This window comes from Anas acuta, chromosome 1, assembly GCF_963932015.1.
Source record: "Anas acuta chromosome 1, bAnaAcu1.1, whole genome shotgun sequence".
Lineage (NCBI taxonomy): Eukaryota > Metazoa > Chordata > Aves > Anseriformes > Anatidae > Anas > Anas acuta.
Window position 1 is genome coordinate 190,735,952 of NC_088979.1, and position 25,408 is coordinate 190,761,359.

Below are 25,408 nucleotides of genomic sequence, written 5' to 3' on the forward strand. Positions count from 1 at the left end.
GTACTGAGGAAACTAATCTTCCATTGCCCCAGGGAATGTGTGCCTAGGTATTATGTTAGGAAAAAAATATATGGAAAACTTTACCCTCAGATGACTTAGTGATGATGATATTATATGAATGTCTTTATATTGGAAATATTAATGTCTTTATATTGGAAAAAAATCTAGCCTGTCCCTTTACATACCAGGTCATTGCCCATCCCTTCACATGCATTTTCTGGATCCACAAAGAAGCTTTTGATCTGAACGGATACCTCACAAAGATGAGGCCTGTGTGCGCCGACATGAACCAGGCCTGGACAATAAACTCGTGATTTTTTAATAATTACCAGCACAGTGTAAAACTGTTGGTAGCTTTTTTACCTCCTTTCAGTCGCAGTGTCTAATCTATCCCATTCTACTGCTGTTTCTTGTACTCTTGAAGAAACTAGAGAAATATCAGGGCTAAGTTTTAAAGTATTTCAGATACATGTTTACACTTGTTTTACACTTGTTTAATATCTAGCTTGATGGACTGTTCCCATCTGATGCTCTGAATAGCCAAGCTTTTCCCAGAACTCAGAGGTCACCATTTTTTATCCTTTATTTTCTTTTCTTATTTCTTAGGCTGTTTTTATTTTATTTTATTTTATTTTATTTTATTTTATTTTATTTTATTTTATTTTATTTTATTTTATTGTGTTGTTTTTTTTTGTTTTGTTTTGTTTTGTTTTGTTTTGTTTTTCCCCTATAAATACATCCTTGTTTTGTCCTTTCTTCATATGAGAACCCACACAGACCTACTTTCAGCAGGAGTTCAGTGTCCATATACATAAATCAGTCTTTCCTCTGTACATCTTGTGCTAAAGACACCACACAGGGATATGGCAGACATGGATAGTGAAGGCATTTGGAAAACATATGTGCTTAAAATGCCAGCCTTTCACCAGCTTTCCCTGGAAGTGCAATGGTTTTCAGGTGCTATGTGAAGACCCATGGAGCAGTTAATATCTGTTTTCTCTCTAAATATGTCTCCAGTGCTTTCAAGTAGTCACTGATAAGCCTCATGGTTCAAGCATATTGTGAGAGTAGACTGTAAAGGTGACCAGGGAGACGGGGGGAGAGCCCAGTGCAGCACACAGCGAGGGAGGAGAGAGCAGATAAAGGGCAGCTCACACAGGAGGAGCACCTATGAGCAGAAAGGGCTCTGGCTTTTTCTTCTTTCAGTCACTGCCAATATCTCTCAGTACCTTCCTTGATCCCTCTTTTTTTTTATACTCCTCTGCTTCTGTGGTTGTCTGGTCCGTCCTGCCTGGTTCTGAGGAATGAGGTGAGAAAAACACCAAAGTTAAAAGAGAGCCCTGAAAAGGGAGAAAATCAAGTAGTAATAAGTATATTCAGATTGGTTAATACAGAGCTGGTTAGGAAAAGGTGAGCAAGGTAGAAGGAGTTCACTGGTGATGCTGGCAACACCTCTGCCACTGCAGGAATGGCAGGAATGAGATTTCCGGGGATGTAAAGCAGCTAGACAAAAAGAGGTCAAGGCAGTGCAAGCAAGAATATAACCAGGGAGTTTGTAGGCAAAACAGAGGGAGGAAAATATTAATTGGAGCACGTGAAAAGGTCAAGGAACAAGCTGGGTTTTTAATCATTCCTTGTTTTTCAAGATGATTTGAAACCTGGGCAATTTAGAATGCTGTTGAAATAAATGAATTTCTGAAAAAATGTCTTCAAGGGGGTCAGGTAAGATAGAGAGTACAAGAGGAAGGTGCTACACCTTTCAAGAAATTAAGGGGTCTTGATTCCAGGGGAAAGACCAACAGACTGGAGTGTGAGAGACTGTTCCAGTGTTAGGCTGGGATGTAGAAATAAAGCATATGGAAAGTGAGAGATATCAAGGTGAAAAGAACAGAATTAGATGTGCAACATTTCAATTGCTTGTCCTCAGGAAAGCTGGGGATTTTAACAGAGGTCAGCATCAGAGACATAGTCTACTTGCATAACAACATGTGCAGGTTCAGGACATTAATCTTTTTTCCTGCACATTTAATTCTCAACTGACTTCCAGTCTGTCAACGGGAAGGAAAAGTTCTCTCGCTTTTCAAATGCATCAGAGGTTCAAGACATAATTTTATCATTAATGGCTACTTCAGCCAGAGTAGCGGCTCTCTTTTGCTTAGCCAACTCACAGGAAGAGACATTTTGCTCTTACTGTGATAAATACCCGCCAAAAATGGAGCAGCCTGAGGAAAATTTTCCCACACCTGATCCAACTTCAGTTCAAGAGTATTTATTGTTATTTCCCCAATTAAATTGCCCAGACTGTCAGTTTTATTTTCATCTCCTTTCTCTTTAAACAGTACAGCTACTCCATCTGCTGCCTTGGTAACCTTTCCTAAAATATTAAAACAGTACCTCGGCATCCTACACCAAAAACTTATGCACCATTTCATTTGATTTCTCAGCTAAAAGCTTCCTCTGTACCATTTGTGAGTAACAAGAGCAAACTAAAAGCCATGAGTAGTATCCAGGCTACCTTAATCTCACCTAAAGCGATCCCAGCTTAGTAAATTTAGTAACTAACCCCACACAATTATGTAAAAACGTCCCAGACAGATATCCAGGCCATCTATTTTCTAGCATTTACTTGTCAACACATAAACCTGCTAGTCATAATTAACTTGAGGTGTCTGCAAGTACTTCCATCATGTCAAGAGCTTTTTGGGGATCCAGATTTAAGTAAAAGAAAGCCTAAAATCTGGGCAAGTACACACCAAAACCTGAAAACGTAGCTGTTGTCAAGAGTGAAAACAAGTTCTCCCATTGCTCCAGCAGTTACATGTATACACCCTACAGATGAGAGCATTCACAAAAGAAAAATGAATCCCAGGAGTCTGGCTTTTGCCACTTATTTTGTAACTTGAGAATTTGAGCACTCACTTTAGGAGGACCGGGGGCACTAAGGCATTAAGATTGTTCTGATCCTTCCCATTCCCTCTGCTCCATCTTGCCCAATCAGCCTCTGTCTTCCTTTGTGTTGCTGTAATGACAAATGTGGACAGACAATTACAAGGACAGGTTAGGAAAGCCCTAGACATACTTGAGTCTTCCTTACAGAAAGGTCAAGTGACTTCTGCAGGGCCACACAGGAAGACCCAAAAAGCTGAAGTTTTTCCACTGAAGTCAGTGGTGCCAATTGAAAAGTACCATGACTTCAAACAGTGTATTATTGCCAAATGTTTTTCCCTTTACGTTCTTGCACTGCTTAAAAATACTATTATTTCTGCATCAACGTAACATTAAAGTTGGTAAAACACATTATTCATTCACCTGAGCAAAAGTAGATATTACCAGCAATGACTTTGTGTCATGAGCTTCAAGATCAAAAACGTGTGGTGGTATAGAGCATTCAATACCTGCAAGAATTGCTGTCTTTTGTCCATGCCAGCCACGTACATCACTTGAATTTTAATTGAGTGATTTGTCTTTAAATTCCAGTGAAAGTAAAGAATCGGTGAAAAATGTGTTGAGGCCGATGAAGTCTCCTGAGCACTGGATATTGGATCAGGGCCTGAGCCCATGTGGCAATACCTCGTACCTCATAATACAGTATTTACTGCACATTACAAGTTTGTCTGTTACTGTAATTGCCTGGCCACCTAAGCTGATCAGTAAATAAATGAACAAGGACTTGAAGTAGCAAATAATGCAAATGCAACAAGAAAGAATGCTCTGGGCAAATATGGGTACAGAAACTCTGGGGTTTCTATGTACACAATGAGATGCACTTCGCTTAGTCATATACTTCAATATACCACCGAGAATTCCTTAAACAGGCCTTTGCATCACAAAACACACTGTATATTGTCTATTTTATTCAGCAAAAGGGATTGGATGATATTTAGCGAAAGTGACTTTGCATTTTAGCACAAATAAAACATTTTTATGATCCCTGTTTTAAAAAAGAGTAGGGAATGAATAGAAATATGGCTTGGCACAGGGCTGGGGCTCAGGTGGTGGAGTTTCACTCAGAGTTGGACAGGTTTTTACACTTAAGTTCCTCCAACCCTTTAACAGGAGGAATGAGAACAATTCACTGCTTCATAACAAACTTTGTTTGTTTATTGTTTCGGGAACTTTGAGATCTTCAGCTGGGCTCTGCAGTTCTCTGGGGGAGCAGCGGAGGGACGTGTGATGCAAGAAGGGCATGCAGCCCTGGAGACATCCCAGTTTCGCTTGGGCTGCCATGGCCGCGGTGGGGATGGGCCTGTGCCAGGGCCCTGAGGTACCACAGGGAACCGGCCATTTTGTTCACTTCCTGCCACTCTTGGTGGCTGTTTCAACAGACTGCAGACTGGCTTTTGGGCAGAAGTATCTGGAAGAGGACAATTCTCTTTTATGAGGGGCCTTGAAGCAACTACAGGGTGACTTATTCAGGGCTTTGTGCTTCTGGTGCTCCTGGCAGCTTCTCTCCCCCTCAGACTACTGCACATCAGCTGGCCAAAAGTCACTGCAGAGTCATTGCCATGGTCAGACGACATGCAGCAGCATCATACCACCTGAGGACCTGGTATACACTTTTGTTCCTGCTCCATTCTCTTGCTCAGCAATACCAACACAGTAGCACCATTATTTTCTCAGCTATGTGATATGAGGACAGAGACTTATGAGGCAGATTTTGAAGCTGGGTTTCTCACTGACGTGATGGCGAAGGGAAATGGTGGAGAAAATTCAGTCTCTGCTGGGGAAGTTGAGGAGTGGAAGAAAGGAGAAGATTGGATGTGTGAAGCTGTGTCCTGATCTGAGGGCACGGAGATGTGCCATAGGAGGACAAGGGAGGGAGTGAACATGGTTTGGGGACCTTGGCTCTAAAAAGTATGTAGCAGAACAGCTGTGGCAGCATGACAGTGGGTTTATGAGGTGAGAAAAAGGTTGTGTGATGGTGGGGACGTGAAAACCCATTTCAATAGATCTGGGTCTGAATAAAGTACCCTGAAGGCAAACACAATCTTAACAACACAAAGGAGATGGATGCAGTATTCTTAACTGGCTCTGTTCCTTGCTACCTGAGTTTCAGTGATCATAAAAAAATACTTTAGAAATATCACACAGGGATAGATCCAAATTCATCTGGGTACAGATACAGGAGCACTTTTTTACAGTTATGGGTGTAGATTACACTTATTTTATCTGACAGTACATGTGAGTGAAAAAATGAGCCACCTGTGAGTGACATGAGGCAACGCTGCATCTGAGTAATGACTTGACTCAGTCCACCACCACATCAATAGGCGAAAGGCAGCAGGAAAGCAGCGCACTACTCTGGATGTAGACACTTCTTGCCTGTGGATTTGAGCACAAACATCATGGAACAGCCTGAGACCACAAAACCTTTCTTAATGAAACAGAAGACCGCATGCAGTAAACATACTTGTCCAACAAATGTTTTGACAGAGAACTGTGAAGCTGTAAAGGTAGGTGGGTGAATGTAGAGAGAGAAAAATATGTCTGCAGCTCAGACTGTCCTCAGTCATGTAAAACCGGGCTCTTATAAGCTACGTGGGTGACAACAAGGAAACAAGGTCAGAATATGTCCCTTTGCTGTGCACTGCTACCCTGACCGTTGCTGGAGCTGAGGGAATATTGCCATCTAGTGCCACACAGAAATCCAGCTGTCTAAACAGAAAGTCATTTAGTTTGTGTGGGCAATGGTTACAAAGCATATTAAAAACATTCCAGGGACATCATCTTGGTCAGTGCCTTTGCCAAGCTTCTTATTGAAAATGGTACATTCTCTCCTTTAAACAAATGAGTGTGTTGTGGGAACTGACTCATAATGCTTTGGAGGACAGACTAGGATCTGCAGCTCAGAGGTTGTGAAAAACTGCAAAAGTTCTCACACAATGTTTTAGAAGCTAGCAGTCAAAATGAAGAGATGCCACTTGGGTGAGATTTTACCTCACCTACCTTGAGATAACTAAATCATAGGCTTGTATATGTTAATGCTATATAGTCACCCTAGGCTTCTTTTGGAAACAGAGGCACTACCAGGGCACAACTATGTGACTATCTCTAGCCCTCTCCTTTATGATGGGATGTGCTCTATTTCCCCATTGACTGCAGTGAAAACAAGCACTGGCCTGTCCCATATTGCATTCCCTGACAGGCAGACACGCTGGACTAGTGTATATTTTGCAAACACCACTGTGGGCAGCAGTAATAGAAACTTCCTCCCATTGTCATGCCAGAAAGAGCCCTGAGGGGTGAAAGGGCAGTGCAGCTACCCTCAGCCAAGCTCCTGCTGAGCCAGTGATGAGAGTTTTTTAATCAGTGCATATGTCTGAGGTACTTTTAATGAGGCCATCAACTCACTTATCTATGCTACCAAATACATGCCAGATTATAACAATTTCCAGTCATTGCCCATCTGGAGCAGATTCAAACCAGTGGTTGATTTTCAAAAGCAATTCGAAAATCAAAATCAATTAAGCAATCAAATCTTCCAGCTGCAAACAATGTCCAGATTTTCAAGCCAGCGATGTAATGTTTATGTGTGTTGACTTAAAATTACTTAAATGTCCCATCAGTACCTCGGAGTTAATTGGTATGTTATTGCTTGTAGCTGTGACTTTCCCACTATGTCTACCCACTAAGCATGTAAAGAAAAGGATTAAATCACAGAGGTAATCAGAGTCAATAGTGTAAAAGAATAATACTTTTCAGCCTGAGAAGAGCTAGAAATTTGAGACAGCCGCAACTCCATTTTCTTTTAAGTAGCACAAATCCCAATTAAGCAAGAGGCTGCTAACTTAATTTGCTTATATTTCATAAATTCATTATTTCCCACTGTCAAGTAAAAATCCTTATAGGGGATTTTTTCCTCTTACATTCTGATGTTTTATATGCTGAAAAAAAGTGTGTATCACAGATTGCCCCAAATGAAGAATTATTTAGGTACTAAAATGCCTCCCAATAATACTACCATATGGAGTTACTGATGTCAAACCCTGCCAGGATTTTTAGGAGTATCTTCTTTGCTTTAGAGGGAAGGCCATTCAGTAAAATCCTTACATGTGGTATTAGAGAAGAAGTAGAATATCTGCCCTGCCCTGAGTGTCCATAAAAACTGTTAAAATTCCACCTAAAAAAGAACTTAAAAAGCAAGAATGGCAGATTTATAAATATATTTTAAAGCACATATAAATGTGATGTTCTAAAAACCCTCACTCTTATCATCTCACTTCTCCATGACCAATATTAGCTAAAATATCTAAGCTAACAGCTTCCAGAAATAAATACCAAGAAGCTGGCCACAGATTCTGGAATTCCCCCATACCTCTTGGTCCATGGGGACACAGGGCGACCTTTCAGATGCAACACAAAACCAGCTGATTTCCTCGGGCTTTTGTGTGAGATGAAAGCTAGCTCAAACAACTTGGGTGTTGTAAGTAGGCAGGGAAGGACTACTAATATTAGCCCAATATCTTAATTGCTCTACTTAAGTGGCTGTGAACATGCCCAGAGCTGGCTACAGCACAATGAGAAACTTCTCACTGACTTCTTTGGGATCTGGATCAACCTTTTAGGTTTGAAGGAGCTGGGGAAGTGGCAGGAAGATTGGACATCTTCCTTGCTGCTGTCATGGCTTTACTGACATTTACACCAGCTGAGCCTTTGCCCTGGGATATGCACAGCTTTATGAAATCTATGACAGAAAATAAAATCACAACATATTTTCCCATCCAAAGGGGTAGCAGCGAGATGAAATGCCAGATCTCTGTTAGAATCAAGAAATTGATACCCCAAAATGTTCATATACCAGGCAGTCCAGTTGGCCTAATACTCTTAATATAAAGTAATGTCAATATACGTTTAACAACACTTACATATCCTTTGTTTCAGTTGACACTAATGGTAGACTTTTTTTATCCATTCAGCTCTACTGAGATCCAGGGAGCTGGATTTATGACTTAATTCTGGAAAAGAACTGAGAACGACATGGCCAAGAATGAATGGCAGGACATAGGGTGCCTGGGCAAGAAAGTGCCTGTGGAATCACAGCCTAAGACTCTTCATTCATGTCCAGAGGATGCAGATTAATGCTGGTCTAATTTGTGGGATAACACTATAAATGGGTTTCACCAGACCTTGAAACCTCTATTGCTGATTTGTGAATACAGAAATTTAGCCTTGCTTCTGTTAAAAAAAAAAAAAAAAAAAAAAAAAAAAGGTGCTAAACATTATAGTTTTACTTGTTTTCTGTTGAAATGAATTAAATGCTCTGTGAAGTATCAGAGGGGCAGCCACCATGTCCCAGCTAAATGGCTTGTTTTTAGCAAATTACTTTCAATTTCTAAGCAAAAAAGAATTTAATCAAGTGTCAGAAACGAACTACATCTTGACAGATTAGCAGGGTTGCTGCTGTTAAAACAAATTTGTTGCCAGATTTGTTTACAAAACTTCTCTTTCAGGGATGGGTGAACTTCCTGGAATTTGCCAATCTTTTGAATAAATATTGTGGAAGATTTGTAAAATAAGAATTAATTAAATTTTTCCTGTGAGTGTAAATCAGGTTTTTCACTCCATGTAAAAAAATTTCTTTTAAGCAAAAAGAAGTCTTTGCTTAAAATTCTCTCTTAAGCAAAGAGAAGCCTTTTTTGGGGTGTGTGGAGGTGCAAAGAAATCTGAGCGCTTACTTTTCCCTTCCAAATAAAAATCAGCGTCTAGTGACTATTACTAATTCAGGAATTGCAATTTATTCATTAGACTTGATATATCCCTCTAAGTTTCTTCATAATTATGAAATGAGCTCAACACATTTGACTTCAGCTTTCCAGTCCCTCAGAGGTTTGTGCATTTTTTAAATGAGTCTTTTTGTTTTGGTTGCTTCTGTACAATATATGGCAGTATATTCATTTCTGGAAGTAGGGCTTTTAGATACTGACTTCTGTATATGACGTGTTGCTCTGCTGAAGGCTTTTGAGTGTTAGTTTCGATGGGTGGTGTCACCACCTCAGACAAAGAGATAAGCATATTGGCATCATCCTTTCATTCTGCTGGGATATCTGAAAGGATCAGATGGTGAAATGCTCATTCTAGGGAGGGAGCAAACAAGGATAAGCATTCGCATTCCACCTTTTCCTTCACTGCAAGTTGGTTTTTGCTTGATTTGTTTTTGTTGTTGTTGTTTGTTTTGTTTAAGTGATCAATAGGAAAATGTGCTTCATTTGTGAAACAGCAAACCTGTCCTTTCATGTATAAAGTCAAGCAAGAGTCACTGATTATCCAGTCTGTGAGAATGATTTTGTTACAGCTCCATAGTTCCTTGGAGAGGAATTCCAAAGATGGTAACTCTTTTCTAATAAACAGACAAGGAAGTTTTTTTGTTGTTGTTGTTGTTTGTTTGTTTTTTGTCTGTCTGTGTGTCAAATGCCACTAACCTGAGATATTCATCCTTGACAGAAATCTTCTACTGCTACCATTCGGAAGACACTGTTTCTGGCTAAGCCAGTAGCAGACGTCAGTCTGGCAACTGACTGTCTGCCAGCATCAGCAACAACCTGAGGAACACCAACATCACTGTCCAGGTAAACTAAGCACACGTGCTGTTGGCAGGCCCTATAGATAACTTACCAAAAAGTTCCTGTGTGACTTCACAGAAGACGCAGGTTTGAAAATGGAGCATGATGCATTCAGGCAAACAGTCTTTCTTTGATTCTTCAGGTGTCAAATCAGGAGGGAGGACTGATTCTTCCCAGTTACCTTTCCAAAAAAAAAAAAAAAAGAAAGAAAGAAAAAAAGTCCAGCTTTTGAAACTATCAAGATTGTCTCTTCTTAAAGATTTGATCAGTTAGAGCTACCACATGCTGCTGCTGTCCTAATTAAATTAAATTCTGCTGGGGCCATCCTTCCAAAGCCTTGCTGGGTGCATGTGAGCAGTGTTTCCCACAGTCTTATGTATGAAGCTGCACGTTGGCAGGACGGATAAGCATCTCCGTTTTAAAGACAGCCTCAAGCTTTTGCTTAAAGAGGCTAACACTGCCACTAACAACTAGGAAATCCTGGCAGATAGTCCACAGGAATATCTCTTTCTATATTTGCACAATGTCAAACACACTATCAGCACTGAATAAATAATAATCAGAGAAACCTGGAGTCAGCCAGGAAATAGCTGTGAATGAGACATTCATATTTTAAAACCTGAAACTGCAAAATTATCTTCTCATGATTCTGGGAAAACTGTTCTTTTCCTTTTTCTCCATTGTTTTATTTTTCTAAATAAGAAGCAATGATGATGATGATGATGATGATGATGAAGAAGAAGAAGAAGAAGAAGAAGAATATACCAAAAAAACCCATGCCTTTATTTGGTCCTGTATTACATAATTTAAGACAACATCTACATCTGAAGTGTCTTGCCTGCATAATACATAAAATCCCTTCAAGGAGCAAAATGAAGAACGCTTCTGTTTTTATCCAAAGAATACGTTTCTAACTTCAGAAAAAAAAAAAAAATAATATTACAAGTGAAATATAAATATACTATATAGGAGAAAGAGGGAAAGCCATTGAAAAGCAATTTCACCAGACAATCTTGCTCCTAATAATGTCTGGACAAAGTCAACTTTTTTTCTAAATATGGTTAAATCTCCACATGACACAGATTTATATGAGCCATAAATCTTTAAAACAATGAACAAAATTCATGGGGAATTGAGTCTTCAGCTCTATAGAAATAATAGTAAAGGGCAATTCCCTTTAGTAAAACAAGTTCAATTTGGTAACTCTCATTCAATTCAGACTCTTGACAAACATTCAGGGTGGCTCTTTCTTCACAAAAGAATCAATTACGTCTCCTTGTCTGTTGATGTGTAGCGCTCTGATAGAATACATGGGGTATTTCAATACTGCATTTTTTAAGGTTACAGATAAGAAGAAACAGATTCTTAAAGTTCTTTAAAATCTGCTTTTATAATTGCTGCCAAGGATACATGTACAAACATATTTTTTCTCATTTATCGGTCATCTTTAATGGAAATAGAAAAGATCCAAGAAATCGCTCAGTGTAATCAAATCGCAATTAAGTTAGTCCAGGAGCGTTTTCCAAAAGATATAATGGCAAGGATTATAAAAGAGAAGAATAAACTGAAAACGCAGAATGCCAAAAATCACCATCTGCTGAGATGATGGAGTATCATGCTCAAAGCTGTTAAGGTGTTACTAGAGCTGTTGTATGTTACAACATTAAACAGTTAATTGCAGTTCATGGGTTTGAAGTAAAAGGACTGGGGCCTGCTTTTTACCATAGCAACCACGAAAAAGGAAATTTCTTAAAGCATGTATTCAATGTACACCAGAAGAAAAAAATAATTATATATATATATATTTGAGATTCTGCATTTAAACTGTAATTATTTGGAGAAATTCTTCTCTCCAGATTTACATTCAGAGTATCCTAGAGAGAATGAGACATTTGTTCAGAAATTACCAATGGTCTTTCCTGAGGGACAAGGAGATGTATTCGATTCTGTATCTTATCTCACTACCAACTGTTAAGATGACTCCTGCTGCTTAGGTAAACAGAGCAGGGAAGTGAATGGATAGAAAAGAAAGGAAAACTTCTCTCATTGACGTGTGGCCAATTGTGCTGCAGGCAGGATACGGGTACAAATGAATCAGTCAAGATCACGTGTACTGTTGTTCACCTCTTGCTACTCCAACCATTTCTTGTGTTCGCTGAGGTCAGCCTATTAGTGCAAGAGAAGTAAGTTATGAGGACAATGTTTAATCCCAGGTCAGCTCAAGTTTGAAAGGACAAGAGAAAAGGAAAGTAAAACAACAGTGACATCATGAGGGTTTGATATTGATGGAACTTCTTACCCATGTGCCCTTTTGAAATAAAATGCTGGTGAGTTCAACCATCTTGCAAGAAGCGGTCCAGTTTTAATGGATACACCGAGGGCTGGAGGCAATAGGAGGGACTGCATTTCACCAGCCCTGAACTAATTGAAGGTTTGAATAAGGAAATGTTTTTAAAACATCTGTTCTAACTGCTGAAAACAATTATGTCTGTGGTATCTGCCAACTCTCATAATCTTCTGCTGTTGTTTTAGAAGTGTGCATGGGAAATTTTACAAAATCTAGGACCAATAATCCTGTGGCCAACACAGCATGCTCTTAGGCTCTTACACCACAAATGCAGCATAAGAACTGCACAGAACAGTTGGCTATGTTAAGATTCAGATTGACAAGGACAGACTGAGGTTTTTTTGTCAACTGATGTATAAATTTCCATAGGCAAAATTACTAAACCCTGAATAAATGGAGGAATTCATCCACATATGAGCCCCTTCACAACCTAGCCTTTCAAGTTTTCCCTCTGCAAATCCAGGGGACACGTAGTCGTGGCACAGCACATCTGTTAAGTCCTCCAAAAAGACCACTTCTAACCCCTCCAAACTTATTTATCCATTTCTAGGAATTCATATTGTATTCCTATTAAATGTTGTGTTAATCAAGGGACTGTTGTGAGGTCTGTTCACCACCATAATTCACTCTGTTTACATACAACCTCCAACATCCTATTTGTATTTGTTTATAACAGCATGACACAAGTTTTGCTTCACTGGTTAAGAACAGCTCGAGAAATATTTAAAAGTGCCCAGCTATACTATGACAGGAACACAGAATTCAGTAAAATTACACTGCTTATGCTACTAACAGATTTGACAGAGTTGTAGCAATTGTGCTAATTTTGATGATGTGTGAGGGCATGGAAAGAAAGGCTCCATTGTTCTCCTAACCAGAAGAGTAGACACCTCTTGCCACAGAGGGCTGACAGTCCATTTTTGCTTAGACAGATAATATTCTGCACAAGTTTTCAGCCCAGTATACATCAAGCCTTCTAATTTTGGTAGCCTTTCCTATATCACAGGCTACAGTTCCAATAGTATTTTGAATGCATTAGCTGCCGCGATGCCAAGAGAAAAATAATGTTCTTAATGCAGCAGGAAAAACTGGCATTCTATTATCAGCTTATTACAGGGCCCTTGAATGTAAATATGAATGCAAGTAAAAATGTAAGCGCTCAAATTTAGTATATATAGAATAAGACTTCAATTCCCCATAAGGAAGAAGAGGAGTTTGTGTTTAAGAACTGTGTTGACTTTGAATATTTTTAATTGATGTTATATAATCATAATTCAGCAGAATTAAGCACAGAGGGAATCTACAGATGTCCACTGTCCCTTAAAGGAAAAGCATTTTTTTTAATCTGTCAATGAAAATGTTCAGAAAACAAAAACCAGTTCTAGCTACAATCTCACATCAAATAAATGGGTATCTAAGCTTCAAAATACCCAAACACGAGTTTTATAATGATTTTTAGTTAACTTTTTTTTTTTTCCTAAAACGGTATTGCTCACTTTTTGTTAGTCTTGCAGCTTTTTCATGTATGAGATGTCTCATGCTAAAGTACCTAGAAAACAAGACATAATTCAATGCCCAGAGCTGCACCACTGGAGGTTATTAGCTAGTTAAATATTTGATAGATCTACAACGATTTTCTTAATCTGAGCCTGGAAATTTGGCTAACAATCTTGGCCCCTATGTTTTTCAGAACTGTGCTACCTTCAGAGGCAAGGCTGAATATTTTTATTAATGTATTTGCTTTTGCCTTCTTGACTGCCTATGTTGTATTTAACTCCACGTATCATTAGATCTGTTTGCTTACACTTTGTCTGCTTGAAGGAAATAGTGGCTACTCATCAGACCATGGTTTTCCAATAAACAGACCATCAACGGATGACCTATTTTTATCATTATGAGGAGGATTTAATTACAACATTCATTAGATCTGTGAGACCGTAACGGAGGTCCATCCAAATCTGGTCTCGGCAACCTCAGTGTCTGTGCACAATGTCTGCTGAAGAACTTGACAGAAGTGCGGGCTGGCCTGTGAGACATTTTGAAGAATTAGACTATCAAAAAAAAAAAAAAGTGGAAAAAAAATGCATGTAAGCTGCTGTTTAAATATAAAATATATTTTTTACTTCTGTTGCCTTTAGTTGCCAGGCATGTCACTCACTGTACCCAAATTCCTGCTACAGCCTTTGGGATCCATTTGGACTGTAACGAATTTCCAGATGCTGTACGTGAAGATGCTATCTTTGACTCTGCTAGCTCGTGGCTGGAATCTCGTAAGGACAAAGCTCCTTGAACAGTCAGCGTGTCAATGCAAGGAGCTACGGGAGACTTTTCCTGTACAATAGATCAGATACAATTGATTTCTGGCACTCCACTTCCAGCCTCAGCCAGAAATACAAGAAGAACAGGCTTGCGTTCTTCTGTGATTTCAACGTCTGCTTCCTGTACAAGCTGGAAATAGGACATACCATAACAACTGCCAAAACATTTCAGAACCCCAAGCAAGGTTTGATTCGAGCTGGCTCCCTTTGAGCAAGGGCCCAGGGAGCCAATGTGAGCAGGTTTGGCCTCCGCTGCTATCAAGTGATTTAGGGCCCAAACGTGACCACCACCAAAGGCCTCACCACTTGGCCCCCTCTGAAACCTCTAATCTGGCTGGCCTCAAACTTTCAGAGCTGGGCTGAAGGAAACTCAAATGGCTTCTGAATGCCAAGGGACAGCCTGCACAGGCTGCAATTTGGGTGCCTGTACCCTAAACCCCTGCCCGGCCCTGCTGGCCTCCCCACCCTGCTGGCCACTGCCCTGGGGTGGCTGGGGCTCTGTTCTGCCTGGGAGGGCTGAGGATGAGCCCCCATTTGCAGTGGACATCAGCAAGCTGCTGGAGAGTGAGACACCCCAGAATTTGTGGAAAATAGTAGATGGGGGAGAAGGCCCCTGCACCAGGGGACAAACAGAGGCCTCTGGCCTCTGGCCAGTGCAAGGCCGTGGTGGGCTTCTAGCTTCCCAAGGAGAGGCAGAGCTGGCTTTCAGAGCTGCCTGCTGAAAGGAAGAAGAAAAGGTGGTTTCTCCACAGGTGAGGAAGCATTTCAATAGAAGAAACTCCAAACAGTTTTCTGAAGAGAGAGGCAGCTCGCTGGCAGGAGGTGGAGAGAGTCTTCGGGGCTGGGAGAGACATACGGGAGAGACCGGTCTTCTGGTGAGGGAGGCAGGAGGAAGGCAGGCTCTAAACTGCAAGGAAGGGATAAAAAGCAGGGCAGGGAGTATTAACAGACGTGGTGGTGTTTGGAGAGGCAGCTGGGCCCACATGGGAGGGCGATCAGTGAGAGCCTGGGGGCAAGAAACAAACCCCAGGACAGCGCTTCACAAGAGTGACCTGGTGGGAGATGAAAACCCACCCTGCAGTGCATTGGCTGAAAGTGACAGAGAAAAAGGTACAGAATTCAGCAAATGTAAGTCGGAGAGAAAGAGGGATACAAACAGGAGCAATACGGCTTCTATGCTGAGAAGGAACAAAAGAAAATTGATTATGACCCATTGAGAGAGATGCAGCAAGTTGCTGTGGTGGTGTGTGCTGCCTACGCAGTGCTCAGGTAGCACGCGCAGTGTGCGGGGTGAATGGAAAGGGATAACATGCATTATTCAACAGGGCGAGCTTAATTTTTAATGCAAGTATATTTCTACACCTACACCATGGGAAATGTGTGAAAATCTTCGGGGACCTGCATTTTGTGGCTTTTGTTATTCACACGAGCATTTTGAGGGAGCCAAGTCGAGGAGAGGACCGAGCTGTCTGAATGCAGACTCAATACTGAGGCGAGGTAACTTTCTCCATCCCCAAGTATCATGCAAAATCTAAACAACTTTGTCATGTTTTTCAAAAATGCAAGGAATTGCTACAAGCTTAATGTTTTCTGTCCTGACTGGATGGTTAAGAGCCTATTTTGGATATGGCCATAAAAATATTAGTATTGCCGTTACTTACCAAGAAACTGTTCTGAATAAAACAAACCAGATAAATATTTAATAGGTAAAATACAAGCGATTTTTGCTGCACCGATACTAGATATGCTTAATAATTTTAAGAAGCACTATGAAACATGCACTGTTATTTTGAAACAATCCAACTGTGATCTTTTCTGGGTGCCTCTCAATACAGGGAAATTCAATTTTAGCCTGTGAAGTACTCTTTGACCTGTCATTCGTGTCTCCCATCTTCCCAAACAGTCACACTTAAGTATCTAGCACTCAATCTTCTGCTACCAGTGCACTCCCTGGATCTGGGCTAACCCAAAGTTTCTTGTCATAATTTTGTCTGATGGAGTGTTAGGTGAGGGACCCTGGGTAGTGTGTTTTAAGAAGTGACTTGAAGATCCCTGTTTGATACGGGTTGTACCGTATCACTGAGACCAGATGTTCAGGTGTCTGGTGGGGGCCTGGACACGGGGAACAGTCTTGGGGGAGCTGAAGTATTGGTAAGGAAGATGGGTCTGAATGAACTTCGAGGCTCCCGGCTGAAACCTGAAACCCTTACAGAGAAAAATGAAACACTTGTTTTGCTTCCTACAAGCAATTGGTAAGTTCCTGTGTCCAGCAAAGATGCATGTCTGCACTGTACAAAAAACTCCTCTCTAGAAATACAATGATAATTAGTGTTACTAGCTTTGATAGCGGAGGCACACCAGCTCTGCTAATACAGTTGGTAAGATAAATTATCCTCTTGAAGAGCAGGATAAATTAGCTGCAGTACAGTGCTGTGTTAATGCACTTAAGACTACAACCAATATGTGAGCAAAACTGTTTAGAACAGGCTTTTAGACACTGGAACAGAAGGATGTGCGATTTATTTTTTCACACTGCTTGCGTAACTCTCCTGGGTTTGAAATGTGTAGTTAAGTGTTGATTTCCACCTCTAGCTCATGGCCATTTTTTGGTAGTATTTTTCTTTAAACTTTCCAGAGTTCACCCTAATAAGATAATGTACTGTGCGTTTTCTGGGCATAGTTCTGTGCAACATACCTTTCTTTAGATTTTCTATTTCATCTGATTAGTGCTGCTGTAGTGTTTCAAGCACTGTTTTTTGTTTGGGGTGAAGCAATTTGAAATGCTTGTTTGAGAAATATGTTTTGTTGAGATACAAGAGCAGTGGTATGTACGAAAAATTATACTGTCACTTAGAATTTCTTTTTCAGTTCTCCATTTCTCTGCCTGTTTCTTTTTTTAAGTGCTGGCTTGCTGGCTTCTTTGGCTAAGATGGAACCAAAAGCTTAATTTAGACTTTTTTTTTCTCTTGTGCTATTTCAGGGGACATTAAAATAGATTTCTCTGCTATAAGTGTCTATTTAATCCTGTTTTCTAGCTAAAGGCTTTTATGATGGCATTCGCGTAGTGTTTGAGGCACCTTCTGAGATCACAGTGATCAGAAACAGTACAGGGAGTGAACTTCCGTCAGAAACGTGGCTGTAGGGAGTGGGTCAAAGTGGTTTTTACATTTGGCTTGCTAGGTGTTGAGTTGTTTTAATGGCAATCCTGTATGCACCGCTTGCAGAAACCTCAGTGTAGGATTTTTTAGGTATCCATTTTGCTTCACTAATCTAGCTACTGGAATTATCACACAGCAGACTAGGATGCTACGCTGTAGAAAAGAAAAAGTTTCAAAATCAGTTTCACCACAGAAAGGCAGGACTATTTGTGGGTTTTGCACTTTCTCAGTCCCAGCCTCTCTGGTATCATTTCCCCTGAGATGCAGATTTCGCAATAAGAAATTTCATTTATCCACAGTGGAAAGAGAGACTAACTACAAATAGATAGTCAACAGGTTAAAACAGCCAGCTAGTTTGCTGGAGCTTTTCTTATGCAAACTCCATCACTGACTGTCTTTAAGAAAGTCTTGTGATTCATTTACTGTTTCATTCCCACCAAAGTGGATACCTGGGTTCATAAAACTGTCTGCTCTGTAATAATTTCTGTTCTATAAGATAAAACCACGATTGTGGAAAATCCATTGTAAAACAGGATTCTGAAAAGTACTAATGAATCTTGCCAAGCTGCTTAAATCATAATGTTTTTGTCACAAGAACATCATATGTTTATAATCTCGTTATGATATTGAAACCTTATCCAGCTGTTTTTTGTAATACTTTTGCAGCCAGTTTAAAGCCATCTGGTGCACTTGTTGTCAGGTATACATGATTTAAAACAGAGGTTCACGAATTGTTGTTGTTGTTGTTGTGACTGCACATGCAGCTTCAGCGACCTCATGGTATTTTCTCAGTATACGACAGCGGAGCTGAAACGCAAGCATGTCATTATTTATTTGTACGCGGTGATTACATGTGATGTTCCTGACAGCCACATGTGGGAACTGCTGTTTCGTTTTGTTATCTCTCAGCATTTAGATCCTGAAAATTACAGAAATGTTGAATTGATCTCCATACAAACCAAAGGCCAGGACACAACTTCGGATTTCTTCTAAATGCTGTAACTTTCCCTGTGCTTTTGCGAAGCCCAAGTCTTTAATTCTAGTAAGTGTACATAGGAACATATGATTTTTATCTCTTCCTTGCTTAGTGGAAAGCTTGCATTTGGAGATTGTCTTATTAAAGACTAGTAAGATATGGATTAAAAAGATTAGAGTTAGGTTTCATCCGTATTTTACTGCTTATTACTTAAACTCCTTAATTTGCTTATAGTTTTCTTTTTTAATTCCATGTAATGATTAAATCAGTGTAGTATTTAGAAGCTGCTACCAAGATCAAGGTTGCATTATACCAAATTCTGAAAAACACATAGTAAGAGCAAGCCCCTACTTTGCATTTGAAACAAACAGAAAAAAATCCAGAGGGACTGAGGAAGGAAAGAAGCACCTTTCCTGACTGACTGAACTCTTTCGCTGTGGAAAAGTGACTTGTTCAAGGTCATAAAAGAACTAAACTTTTGTGTGTGCAGGTGGAGAAGAAATATAAAGGATGTTTCATCTGCACTTTCATGTGCATTTTCTTTACTCACTTCCTGTGGAAGTAAGTCTTCCGTGATTCGAATGTTTGTGCCTTTCCCTCCCTTTTTTCCTCTCTATCTATAACTTCTGGATCCATTAACTCCATGTATAACTTTTGGATCTCTTTGACTGATACCAGCAAATTTGAAAGAGGAGTAAAAAGTCCTAACTAAAATTGTCCTTGTACAAATGCTGTGAAAGAAAAAAGGGGAGAAGAAACCATCTGAATGCCCCTTTTGCTGTAAAGCTGCAGCCTGAGTTCAAATTCACCACAGCAGAAGCTTCTAAACTGCCAGGTCGCCCACCTTCTTGTCTGGATGTAGGGCTCTGGAGCAAAACATACAGCCGTCCACACTACACACACTGGTTTGCCTCCAATCTGGAGTGAAACAGGTTTGAGGAAGAACCCTGGTGCAGAACAGAGGCTACTTTTCTGTGGTTTCGGGGCCTGCACCCTACAAGCCAAAGGGATGGGGTTCGTTCCTTGGTGCAGATCACACGGGTGGTGAGGACACAATCAAAGCAGAGCTTGCACTTTTCAAAGTAAAGGTGGTGATCACTGGAAAGTTGAGCACATCCATTCTGATGATTGTGGAACCATTTGTTTAATGATAATGTTGCTCTTGAATACATATGGTAGGGAGGAGGGAGAATTCCTTTGGGAGGGCTTTGGAAACGTTTCTCTCAAACTGTAAGTCACTGGATTGTTTCTTTTTAGGAGGGAATTGGTACATCTTGCATCTTTGATTTTATGCTAATGTTCTTTCATATGGTCTGTTTCTGTTAGAGCCTAGACTGTAGATCTGCAGTGTGTCATGGTAAGCAGCATGTAGATTAGTGCCATGTGTTAAAGTTGGAAAGTTTCTTCACTTTTTTGCTTGTTTTGTGGCAGCTTGTATTAAATAGTTTCCCCCTCCCCCCTCCCCTTTTTCTCAGTTGTGTGGTTAGGAATTGCTTTATTGCTTGTGTATCCTGTGGCAGTGTTTAATATTAGTTAGATGTTTGGCCATATGTACTTCCCTGAAATCTTATGTTGGTTTTCACTGATGGGGATTTCCTGGGTGCTCGCGTCTTCCTTCTGAATCTTCTCTCCAGATACATTATCTTCGGTAATCACAGAAGCATTATGGCATAAGGCTGTGCAGTGCAACTTCGTTAATTACCAGACTATTTGGCTGTTGTCAAGGCTTTTTGCTCAACTCTCTTGCAGTCAGTTTGAGCACAAATGCCAAACACGGTTGACCATTAACTTCATGACATTTACTATCCCTCTTAAGGAATTCCATCTCGCTATTCCTGACTAAACTTTTATTTGCAGTGAGCACAGTTTAAGGTTTTCTGTTGTAATGTGCTATTGAAATCAGGAGCATGAAGTATTTAATTTTGAAATAGGTGCTTGTTTTAATTGCCAGGAACAGAAATAGCAGGGGCTTTTAAAGGAAGAAAAAAAAAAAAAACAGGAAATATTCTAGTATTGTAGTGATGGTTTAATGAAAATTGAAACATCAGATTATTTTTATTCTGAGTTGTCAAGTCCAGTCTCCCGTTTTTGCACGCAGCTATTATATAGTTCATTCACAACCGGAAACCTTCTAATTTTCAACCTTGGTGTAAGCAATTTATGTCTATTTGTTCTTTATTTTTTTCTTCCCCATTGATGATTATGTCTTCTGATAATTAAAAACATCAATCATATCCGTTTCCAGCTACATTTTGCTAGACTAAGTCAAGCTCTTCTCATACTGTAGACTTTTAATTCCTCTGATCTCTCTGATAACCCTTTCCGCCCTGTTTTATGGGAAGATTAACTTAAACTATTGACTAGAATTGTACTTAATATTCAAGGTAAATCTCACCAGGGCTTTGTATCGTAGCAAGACTGCTCTTCCTGCTTCTGGAAGTTGCACGTGTGGTGTATCTAAGGTTACACATCCCGTGGCTGCTTCACGTTGGTTGCTAACAAGCCTGCCGCGATTGACTGATTTTCTTTTGAGGCATACTTTGGCGAGCTTTCTGCTGCTTTGATTGTTTTAATTGTGTTCCTGTAGTTTCTTGTAGCTAGTGTTACATGACTGGAGGCACTCTGGCCAGGCCATATGGTATGAAAGATTTTAGGCTTGCCTCCAGATATTAAAGATGGGGCTTGTATATTCCAGCTACTTTTTGGAAGAGGTGGAGTGTGAACGCTGTCTGTATTTAATACAGCATCTGTTGACACTGCATACGAGGCAAAGGGAGTTTGTCCTTTACCCTGAGTGTTTATCCATTTTAGTGTCATAAAGAGCCTGATCTCTGTGGAATTGTAAGAAATTCACTTAAATCCCTTTTAGGCTGCAGTGCTGTGTGCCCATCCCCAGGTTGCTTTGCTGACTTGAGCTACTCTTGTTGCTCACCTTTGGGCTCTGCTCCAACCCTTGGGCCGGCCCTGGGTATTTTTTAGCCTAAATTAATCGCATGCAGCGTCCCACAGGGGGTTGGGGCAGCAAGGATCGGTGACAAAGGGCCTTGAAGGAGAGGCAGGATGGGACCCCTGGAGGGCCACATCAACACCCTGAGAGGCGTCTGCTGAGCTGGAGGCTTCGCTCTTCGGCACGGAGCAGCGGGATGAAGGGCGCCGTGTGTGGAGCCTGCACAGCGCCGGCTGCTCCCCCAGTGTGCGTGTGCGGCCCTGTGGCCGGCAGTTTATTCTCTCAAACTCCTTACCTGCGCGAGGTGCGCCGCGCTACAGCCTTACAGCCTTTCGGCTCCCCTCGCCTCAGCGCAGCGGCGGCACCGGAGCGCCTCAGAGGCAGGGGCTCGCACCACAAAATGGCGAGCGGCGAGCCGGACACCCCCAGGGCGTGTGCGGCAGGAGGAGGCAGCAGCCGGGCTCCCGACACCGCGTCCCGGGCACTTACTGCGGGGCGAAGCGGGCGGCAGGGCCCCGCTGGTGGCTGTGGCGGCGGCTGAGGGGAGCGCAGCGCAGGCGCGGCGGAGCGGGGAGGGAGGGAAGGAGAAGAAGAAGGAGGAGGAGGAGGAGGAGGAGGAGGGGGGGGGCGCCGCGGGCATGCGCGCCGTGCGGCGGGGAGCCCGATCTGATAGGGAGCAGGGGCTGACACTACCCCCGTGTGGGCGGCGGAACGTCCCGAGGATGACGTGCGGCGTTCTCGAATCCCGTGTCTCGCTCGTTCGCTCGCCGCCGCCGCCGCCGCCGAAGGAAACGGGGGAAAGCAGCGAGGAGGGGGGCAGGAGAGCAGGCGCGGCGCCATGGCGGCCCTGGAGCGGCCCGTGCCCAGTCCCGAAGCGTTCCTGGGCCAGCCCTGGGCCGCCTGGGTGCGGGAGGCCGCCCCCCCGCACGCTCACGGCGCCGCCCCCCCGCACAGTAAGGGCAGGGACCGGCCCCGCGGCTCCGCGCACGCCGCTCCCCTCCCCCGGCGGCGGGGCAGGGGCCGGGGGGGCCGGGGGAGGGGAGCGGCGGGGCCGACACCACCCCCCTCACCCCCCACCCCCCCTCACAATCCCTTTTCCTTCCTCCTCCTCCTCCTCCTCCTCCTCCTCCTCGCCCGCCGGGCCGGGCCGGGCCGTGCTGCGGGAGGTGCCGCCCCCCCGGGCGCTCAGCTGACGCGCCGAGCCCCCGCTGCCATGTGTGCCGCCGTGCCCCGCCGCTTGAACCCCCCCCACCCCACCCCCAAAAAAAACGGGAATTGTGGGGAGGGAGAGAAATGGGGAGGGGGATGCCCTGAAAGGGGGTGGTGGGGGGCGTGCATGGGGCTGGGTGCCCCCGGGCTGGGGGTGGCGGTGAGGGGGGAATCGCCCCGCAAGGTCCTCGCCCCCCCCCCCCCCCACTCCCAGCACTGAACAATACCTGCCCCCCTCGGGCCTGCCTGACGCCGCTTCTCGCCCGCAGGTGTAGAGCTGGAAGAGGCTGGAAAGGAGGGTGGAAAGAGCAGGGAGGTGATGAGGCTTAATAAAGAAGGTAAGTGGACGGTGCGTGGCGCGCCTCGCTACCTGTCCGCCCGCTCTCGGGGGCTGGGTGCAGGCAGGTGGCCGTCCCCGGGGCAACTTGGCTCCAAGTGCGAGGAGCAGAACAGGTGTATTATGCGTGATGTTATGCGTGAGGCTGGCAGCATGCTAAGGGATGAGGCGGTTTTAAGTCAAAAGGCACCCCCACACGTCAGTGGCCATATTGGATTTCTTTCGAGGACCTTCTTGGCGCAACGATCCACTCGCTCCTTGCTGAAGATGAGCGTGTAAACCCGGGCATCAACTTGAAGCCTTGTGTTATCGTCGCCGACTCCCGCAGAAAACGCTTTTATTCATTGAAATAGTCTCTCGCGATCTTTGAGTTCATTCACTTTAGGTTGAATCGCGTTTTATTCCTTCATTCTCGCTGCCGAGTGTGATTTACAGTCAACTGAAGCGGCCAGCATCTAATACCACCTTATGCCAGGCTAAGTCATGCGTATTATGCAAAAACAAATATAAAAGGTCATCTGGGTCATAAGGTTTTCTGGTGCCATAAATACGAACAGGCAAATTCCAGGCTAATGGTGTTTGCTAATATGCCATACTTGACATAGTTCTGTCAGTTGCTGAAGGAGAAACTTCACTGGTGAGCGTAGGCAAACCCATCTGACCCATTCTGTTTGTGATGCGTGTCCTTAACACGGTACTGGAGTAACACCTAATGCAGCTAGTGAAATGGTTTGGGACATATATGTAGCTTTCTATTTGTTCCTGTTCTGTTAGGAACAGTGTTATGCACTTGTAACCTTCCCATCGCGAGTAATACTTGTGAAATCGGTTCATAACAAGTGATCCCATCATAGTGAAACTTCTCCGTGACTTATGGGTGCTGAGAGAAATCCCACTATTACCTGTAATGTCATAATACATATTCTGAAATGATGTTAAGCTTCTCATCATATTATTGTTGTCATTACAGGCGTGTTTAATTTTGAGCATCTTGGCAGCTCAATTGAATATTATGTCTTATAAGCGAGCCCTTAGAAAAAGAATGAATTAATCAGCAACATAAATTTGTGTGATAAACTACAAGATTGGAGTGGAGTGCACGTTAAATAAAAATATATTAAAAGTAGCATAAAACCTCCACTTTGAAAGGCCTCCACAGAGACACCAAGCTTGGTTGTATTCCCGTCTTGACTCTTATGTGCCTGAACTCTATTTTGCGGCCCAAAAATAAGTTAGAGACGGAACTGGGATTCTAATGTAGCTTATTTATAGGTAAACACTCAAGGCTCAAACATTCTGTGAGTCCATCCGTAGCATTGAGCATACACTTGATTCAAAAGCAATTGAACAAAAATCTTGCTACTAAAGCTTGGCCTCCGTAAGGAGCGTCACTTGTTGAGGTAAAATATTTTGTGCCTAGAAGTCCTTGAGCACAAATTCTCATTGTGGAGTTATTTGAGACAAAGACTGAAGAGCATCAGTGCTCCTTAGTCATACCTAATATGCAAATCGTTTCCTAGAACGACTCAGTCTAGGCTGTGAGCTGTAGCCTCTCCTTGTTTGTTTTTGGGGAGTTTAGAGACTCCAGCAAGGGAGATCTATTTAAACGTGCTCTCCAGAAAAATTATTTCCAAACAAAGCGTAATGTCGTTATTGCTATTGATTGTGACAGGTGTGAACTGCTTATTAGTTTTTATAGTGCTTGCATTGCAGTACAGTTTAAAAGAAAAACAAGAAATGAACAAAAATGACTGCTGTATTTAGCAAACAAAAAGCTTTAGGAATTGTTTTGCTTCCAAGTGGTAACTTGCTGGGTATCACTTAGAAAGAACTTCCCAAAAGTTTGAATAAATTAGCGTGTGTCGAAATATTTCTACTGCATTCACTTAAGCAGTCTGTTAATACAGGTGCTTTCACCACACCCACCCGCGTGTCTGAACGCCCACTGTAAATCTTCCCTGAGCCTCGCTATCCTTAAGAGTAAAGGTGGGGAAAAATTTGAAGGGTTAGATTGGTTTAAAGAAAACATTGCTGACATACTTGCAGAGACGCTTGTGCTCTTATTCGGATACTGCACACATCTCTTGCGTGAGGTGTTGACTCTTTTTATTTGCTTTGTTAATAGACAAGGATTGGAGTTGTGGTGGGTCTTAATACCAAACCCAACTCATTTTTGCTTCGCAGTCTTAGGTAATTGTGTAGGGATTGTAAGCGGTGTCCTACAGAAATCAGGCTTTATGTGTATAAGGTAACTGGGGTGACAGACAGGCAGGACTGTGAGTATTAAAAATTAGAGCCCTGTTCAACAAAGACAGTGGAAAATCTGATCTTGCCACACTTGCTTCTTGCAATATGTGTCTGAGTTTTGTCAGCTTTGGTCAATATCCCTTATAAGCAGCTAGACAAGGGGGACAAGGGGTGCGTTTGGGTGAGTGAAGCTGTTCGTAGGGAGGATGCTGTGGGGAAGGGGTAGGAAGGTGATGGCCTCCTCCCTTATGACAAGGGGGCTCATTTGTGTTTGGTAGAACCAGGTGTCAAAAAAGTGCTTCCATCCAG

General features: G+C 42.4%; 1 protein-coding gene across 5 annotated transcripts in view; it reads left to right on the top strand.

Annotated features, from left to right (window-relative positions):
* Nucleotides 1-21,940: 21,940 nt before the first annotated feature.
* Nucleotides 21,941-25,408, top strand: part of ATXN7L1 (ataxin 7 like 1) — a 114,504-nt gene continuing 111,036 nt past the window's right edge. For 2 of the 5 annotated variants that reach the window (XM_068669783.1, XM_068669786.1), the window contains exons 1-2: nt 21,941-22,259; nt 22,785-22,853. In XM_068669783.1, the coding sequence (XP_068525884.1) occupies nt 22,145-22,259; nt 22,785-22,853 (184 nt within the window). In that variant the 5' untranslated portion in view covers nt 21,941-22,144. Of the gene's footprint in view, nt 22,260-22,451; nt 22,522-22,784; nt 22,854-25,408 lie in introns of those variants that run through there. The other 3 variants (XM_068669785.1, XM_068669784.1, XM_068669788.1) reach the window with 2 other exon arrangements.